General features: G+C 46.9%; 1 protein-coding gene across 1 annotated transcript; it reads right to left on the reverse strand.

Annotated features, from left to right (window-relative positions):
- Nucleotides 1–4099: 4099 nt before the first annotated feature.
- T265_12809 (hypothetical protein) lies at nucleotides 4100–5191 on the reverse strand (the record flags this gene model as incomplete). Its single annotated transcript, XM_009165587.1, has 2 exons — nucleotides 4100–4197; nucleotides 4903–5191. 2 exons carry the CDS (start codon nucleotides 5091–5093, stop codon nucleotides 4119–4121), a joined length of 270 nt encoding a protein of 89 aa, XP_009163851.1.
- Between the last annotated feature and the right edge of the window lie 1968 nt (nucleotides 5192–7159).

The following is a 7159-nucleotide window of genomic DNA, read 5'->3' on the forward strand; positions in this document are numbered from 1 at the left end:
TGAAAAAGGGACTTAGGACCAAACTAACACAATAATTCCGAGGTGCCTAAACCTTCAAACACTCATTCAGGCAATCTGGTTGGAAACCGACGCCAAGAACACCACTGACATCGGTTGGTAGCTACCTCCAGTAGCGCCTCTGACCAAGCGCGGTGGGGATCACGAAAGCCTAATCTTGGAAGGAGAGTTGCGTCGATATCGTAATCGCTTCTATACCCTTCTGCTTCCGCCGCTCCGAGCTGGGCACGGGAAACGGTATTCTCTTCCACAAGCGATGGCTCGGCATGCCTAACACAGGGCATAAGGAACGCAGCTTGCGCTGCCGGACACATTCTTCGGTGGAGGTCCCCGTTGCACAACCGAACACTCACATTCTAATTGTCTTGTTGTGGATTCGGCAACAGCAATCCAAACGAGCTATGATCCTGAGACGGCGGTTGTCGAATACCTGAAGACGTCTAGGTTCTGCTGCTCGAACAGGCCAAGTCTCCCACCCATTGGACCAAACAGTCTGACACACACATCCCTTGTGGTTCAGGGATATCCCTTGAGGTTCAGGGACATACCACTTTGAGTCAGGGGTCTCGGACTATCAAACGCGACTGAGGCTTTGCAGATTAGTGCAATGCCCTCATCTGTCCCCATTGGACCAAACAGTCTGACACACACATCCCTTGTGGTTCAGGGATATACAACTTCGAGTCACGGGTCTCGGACTAGCAAACGCGGCTGAGGCCTTGCAGATTAGTGCAATGCCCTCATCTGTCACACTACAGTCAAAACAGTCAGGATCCCCACCTCTACAGCCCATGCCATCAGTGGGATTGCGAGTTCGTTCCTAGAGGGGCGGTGTCGCTCGTAAGTAAAGGCCATCAACCTTATGATCTATGGAAAAAGATTAGAGAACCCGCTGTATTTCAGGGACCCTGTAGCAGCCTGATATGACCTAAGTCAGCGATGGAAGCCAACACACCTTAATTCCGATCCTTTACCGGATACTGGTCTTCGAACCATCTGACTGCAGGTCCGCTGCAGCCACCAAATCCTACTAGGCTGCACGACAGTGGTGATCAAATGTCTTCCAACACAATACAGTTTTTCAGCAAAGATTTCGCTTTTTTCAGTGAAGCCAGTCGAGGCGCTGTACAGCAGTTTCATCCTAATTGGGGATCCTCAGCCGTGCGCATCTAGCGAGAAGCAGTCCATAATCCAAGACCTTCCAGTCAGTGGCTAAACACTTGAACATTTGGCCACGAGTAGTTGATCAGCAGTGTGATTCGCCCCTAAGAGCCATTCCAGTTTACAAGTGTATCTGTCCTCGTACAGCCATAGTCTACTACGGATACCATCTTAGAATGTGCGTGTCACAGAATATCGGCAATATGACCTTGGAATTAATATAGCCTGGGATGATGGCTGATTTTTATGGTAATTTTGGCACATTGATTTTCAGTCACTCGTCTGTATCGATTTTAGACTGCAACGTTGATTCAGCTCGTCTCATTGGAGATTCCCATGATGACGCCATCAAAAGCGTGAACAAAACGATCAGTGAAACAGAATTTACGGGCACTATTTAGGCTACCAAAACAGAGGTTCGAGATCAAATGTGCTCTGCAAGTGAACTATTTTAATAACAGGATGTGAACTAATTAGGGGCAAATTAAGATTTTGTTTCGAAACAGGCATTTCTGAAAGCTTTCGAAACATTAATTCACTCAATGCTTCCACGACATGGTAAACTGAGTTTGGATCCTTTCTAGCAAGAGGGGCCAAAAAGCCCTCCCTTCCTAGGAGCCTTGCTTCTAAAGGGGTTACCATCCTTCATGCTCACCAGGTGTGATTGATACATCTTCGTATTTATAAACAACTCGGTCACGATTACCAATAGGTGGTCTTTAGAGTGTTCTAAGGACCACTTTGGAGATGGTGAGATGCCTTATTCCGAAAAGATGAATGTGGCCTAAATACTTCTGATTACAGATTAAGTGGCACACACGTTTCGATAATTCAAGGTGCCTAGCTATTCTGTGTGAAGCACTCACCAATGAAATGCAAGAACTTCTAAGCAGACAACCAAGAAGAAGTGGAAAGTACTGTTTGCTTGTTTGGGGTGGACTATTCTCCTCAACAGACCTGCGGTGTCTAGTGCGCATTCCAAACTGTTTCCGTGCAGAAATCAGCCGCTTTCGTTCACCACGTAACTGAATCAGGTGTTTGCCCAATGTGGGTTCCAATCCAACACAACCAACCAGCCTCAGTGACGCTAAGTTAACCCACTTACCCATTCAGACGTGTGACAACGACATCTGCCGTAACAAAGCCCTAAAAGCGTTGTGAAAACTGTATTTGAGGGTATCAGAACTACAGTCTGCTGGGACGCAAGCAGATACAATGAGCATGCAGTGATTACAGGAGCGCTTACGGGATAACTTCACACACATTGCCAAACGAACCGCACAGAGTCGACCATCAAGGGGCGGGCATTCAAGTAGTGACCCTCTAGATGGATATCTTCAAATGGCACCAACCCTGCCAGCATTTTGTTTTGGTGATGGCAGCAAATAACTGAAAATGCGCGAACACTAGAAATTGCTTTTAAAGTTCATATCGATACCAAAACCTAGAAAGAACTTCGGAAATTATTCAGTGTATCCGAAAAGCACTGGTTCTTAGTCAACCCTCACTGCACGTGTCGAAGTTGGTCACAAGAACGGCGAACAAGCGTCACTCAGCCAGAAACCGATCTGACCATTACTGTCTCGTTTCTTGTTTAAGGCGGGTGAAAATCACCCACCCAGCATTAAAACAAGATGGGAAAGGATTACGTTCATCTTAAAGTGAGGCTAGCGTTTTTACGGTGGCTCGTAGCACTAACCAGTTCGACTATGAAATCACTTGATCAAACTCAATTTAAGCAAGGGAAGACATACTCTACTCTTGGAGCTCAATAGGACTTCGAACTCAGATGGGACCTGGGCAAGCTAACCATCCGCTTCCTTGAGAGTGCTTTGATCAACTAATTACTGGAACCCATCAAGTCGACATAATCAAAACGAGTGCTTCCAGTTCGACAATGTTTAGGCTTCAGCACTGAATTATTTTCATGGTTTGAGTGTGAATGGCCTCGGAGCAATCGGTCGCCACAGCCACGTGCGTAACTGACTGATGGCTCCGTACTGGTAGACGTTATTACATAGTAGTAAGCGAACCGCATTTATCGGAAAAGCCCATTACCTTCATCAAAACTTGAACGCTGCTTTGAAATGAAGACCTAGTTCAGAGAGCTGCGCAACGAAAACAGCTACGACATCCACAAGCCGTTTACAGAACGAGCTCATCCCATCTCCTTCAGACATGTTCCTGTGCGATAAACGATGTAATCTAAAACGATATATCGGAACCATCAAGCATGGAATGCGGTAGAATGGGCATGAAAAACCAAACGGATCCACTATCCCCACACCATACCCAATCTTGCAAACTTTGGTAGGAAACCTGGTCTCACGTTCGCAATACCGTTTCATCAGTTTAGGACTCAAAACAGCCAAACAGGTACGGCACTACACGGGCTACGGTGTCTAACCCCTGTCAAGGTGTACACTCCAACAGGACGACGGTACGGAGCACCTATTGTGTGAATGACCGACCAAGCCGTGGTCTCGTCATCAGAGCAGAAGCGAGTCAAACCGACCGTGACGCAGTGAGGATGCAGTTGGATGTAACAACTCGAAGTTACCCACGACAGCTGTTCTGATCGTCAGATCGCTCGCTCGCTCGCCCATATTTACCATGTGCTGCTGTCGGCAGTATGGAGAAACGACAAATCACGCCCTGACTGGCAACCCTTTGCTATCCTCGAGATCGAAAAACGACCCACATCCAGACATTTTGTCGGCCGAGTGAGCTGTCCGATACGATTCACGGTTAGCCAGATGGGAAAATCAGATGACTTTACCTGAATTTTCCTTTAATTCCAAAAAGGCGTCACGACGGCGTCGGTCTATGTGCGTCGCTTTCGTGCGATTAGCACGTCCTCTGATCATCGTATGTGATACACTCGACCAGTACCCCCGAAACCCGAAAATCAGAAAGCGCGAACGAATCGAAGGATTTATTTATCCAGATTTGAAAAGAAGAATGGCTACTTGTCCAATGTAGAAATAGATGAAGTGCTTCGTCTCGTGCGTTACGTAGCTATAAGGAAAAGTAAAAATAGCGGTCAGGCGTTAGGGGAAGTGAATATAGCCTCTATAGAATCACTAACATAAGTCATCTACGCCGTTCTTGAAGACAGAAGAGCAAGCAGCAGAGTAAGCCTCAAACAGCCGATGGAATACAGAAGTGAGTCACTTCTCCAGGGGTGGGACCCAAATGCATCATCCGGATCATGAGACGTCGCTTAGAGCAACGAATAGGCCAATAATCAGCGGCTGAGTAACCCCTCAGGAAGTCGGGTGGCAATCATGGGCCCCAGTCCCCATACAAGCTGTGCGTGGTTGTACAAAAAACCAGGGACTTGCAAAATGCCTCTGAGAGGCATCAATCCGGTGTTTGCGTTAATCTATACAACTTTAACTAACCAATTTCTTAATTGCGATACTCTGGGAAATATGCAACAAAATGCCAGGTGAACGAAGAATAAACATGTGGTTTCACCTCAAACGACAGCTTACTAAGTCGTGGCCCAAGATTCGAGATCATTGGTTATTTGAGAACAAGGCAGTCGAAACCAGGACTAGCTCAACGACTAACTAGTAGGAATCGGCTGCTACGCTCAGAGAGCTAGTCTGCCAGTTTATTCCAAGACGCACAGTGAGTCGCTCATTCAGATCCCATAAAATGACTACTGACAAACTACTGCTGCATCACAAAACGGACGTAACCAAAGGACGGACTCACCTTCCGAAATTCCGGCCAACTACACAATGCCATGTTGGATTGTATTTCTTGTCGAACTCCTTCTTGATATAAGCTGCGATATCCTTTTCGATGTTGAATTTCTCTAACGCCTGAGTAGCGCATTCCACTGCATCTTGCTGCATTTCCTCAGACATGTCGGCATTCTTGATTACGGCTTTGTGTTCACCCATCGTGTCTGGCGGACCAGATAACCCACACACAAAAGCGCAGGAGCTAAGCGGACGACTAGCCTGAGACAACGGCCTGCTGGACTGCGCTTATATGTAAGATCAATCCGGAAATCTGATTTGCCAATCCGTGACGCGACAGTCACAGTAGCTTGGCTTCATCGAGCTGGCTTTGGTCATTGTGTGTGTTTATGTGCGTAAGTGCGTCGTTGACCACTGGCGCATACGCACGCGCACGTGCACGTGTGTCGGCTTGCACACCACGCTGGTCGCCAGGCCGAAGAACAGTCAGCATAGGATGGCCTCTAGGTGAGGGAGAGAGCAAGAAAAACACGTCGGTTGTGTTAGTGCGGTAGACTGAGGCCCTGCACGTTCACGCAGCACGAGTAGGTGCGAACGAACAATGGCGCAAGGCCCGTGCGTGCGAGTTCACCGTTCACTCGCCAATTTGCATCAACTCCTCTCAGGCTTGGTTGCGAACCCACTCAAACTGTTTGTTTGGTGAGTTGGTGGTGATCTGCCGTACGGCAACCTTAACGGGATATTGCGAAGGTAGCGTTTGGCTAGAGTCGCATGATCAACATCATATCAATTTTCACTCTGTTACTCCAATAGTTCGAAATCAAGGAGCGCAAATATCACTCAGAATGTCGATCGCGGCCAGTCGAAACATGGCTCAAGAGGACGCGAGAACTCCGTTGCTAGAGAATTCCGCTTGGATCTTTAGTTGTACTTTCTTTTGGGGACTAACAGCAGTCATTGATTCAGAGGACTGCAGGAAGACACAATACAATTTCGATAATGGGTTCGCTCCTTTTGTTGTGCTGAGTTAAAAATAGCAATTCGAGTGTCTAGAGCGATTAATTTACGGTCTCGCTACGGTTGTGTAGGTTGCATAGTGTGCACCAATGATCATTCGGATGAGAAGCTCCCGGATGGATCATTTACATACCGATGGCACATACCAGCTGCATTAGTTGAGGAATACGACCCTTAGCCGGAGTGCCAACGAACGCCGTGTCTAGGAAATAAGTACCTGACGACCATTCTGCTTAATGCAGCTCGAAACCACACTGAAATTCGACTGGTACACTCATCTGCATACCAGTTTGGTTTTGACGGGAAACTCACCTGAGATCCAGATGAATCTCTCGTTTAAGATATTCTCCTTCGACTGAATGTGCTGCACCAGGCTACCTCATATTCAGCTGGTACGATGTTTGAGGTATCCCAGTGCACTGCATAGACGCAATACACTACTCATAAGGTTGCCGAAAAGTTTTCAGTAACCTCATGAGTAGTGTATCACATTTACGCACTTAAGCCCCTCCCACCATGTCACAGCACAGTTAGGCGACAAAGCTGCTTTTAAGTCGATCATGACCCAGAAAAATGACGGCTATCAGTCCAATTACTATGATGTGGCGTTTTCAAATAAGTTGAAAGCAGCAGGTTTTACGACCAGCTGTAAACTCGTCCGGGACAAATCATATATCCAGATTTCTGGGTTACGTTAACACACAGCCAAACTAGGTCCATTCTAATCCCCAAATGTTACATGTCAAACAGCATGGTCTCTGTCGGTGTCGTCTAGACGAGCGACCAAAAACTGGGGTTATCGAAATTACGCATGACGATAGCTCTCAAAAAGGTAGCAAACTCTAGAATTTCTGTGCGTTAGAGAAGCTAGGCACATCTAGCAAAATGCACTCATTTGCAAACAAATTGGGTTTTGCGGGAGACTCACCTGGAGCCCAGCTAAATCTCTCGTTTATGATGTTTCCAAGCAACTGCATCTGTTGCACCAGGCTGTCTCATTTTTCAGTTGCTGTGGTATTCGATATATCGTGATACATGTCAGATCGCAATACACTACTCAAAAGGTTGCTGAAAATTCTTCGACAGCCCACGATCGGTTTCGCCCTTTTTGGGGCAATTTGATTTCAAGTAAAACATAAGGTTGACGAAAACTCGGAGACTGAACCTACGTGAAAAGCCCCAAGAAGGGGGAAACTGGTGGTGGGCTGTCGAACGATTTTCAGCAACCTTATGAGTAGTGTATTACGATG

Source organism: Opisthorchis viverrini, assembly GCF_000715545.1.
Source record: "Opisthorchis viverrini unplaced genomic scaffold opera_v5_16, whole genome shotgun sequence".
Lineage (NCBI taxonomy): Eukaryota > Metazoa > Platyhelminthes > Trematoda > Opisthorchiida > Opisthorchiidae > Opisthorchis > Opisthorchis viverrini.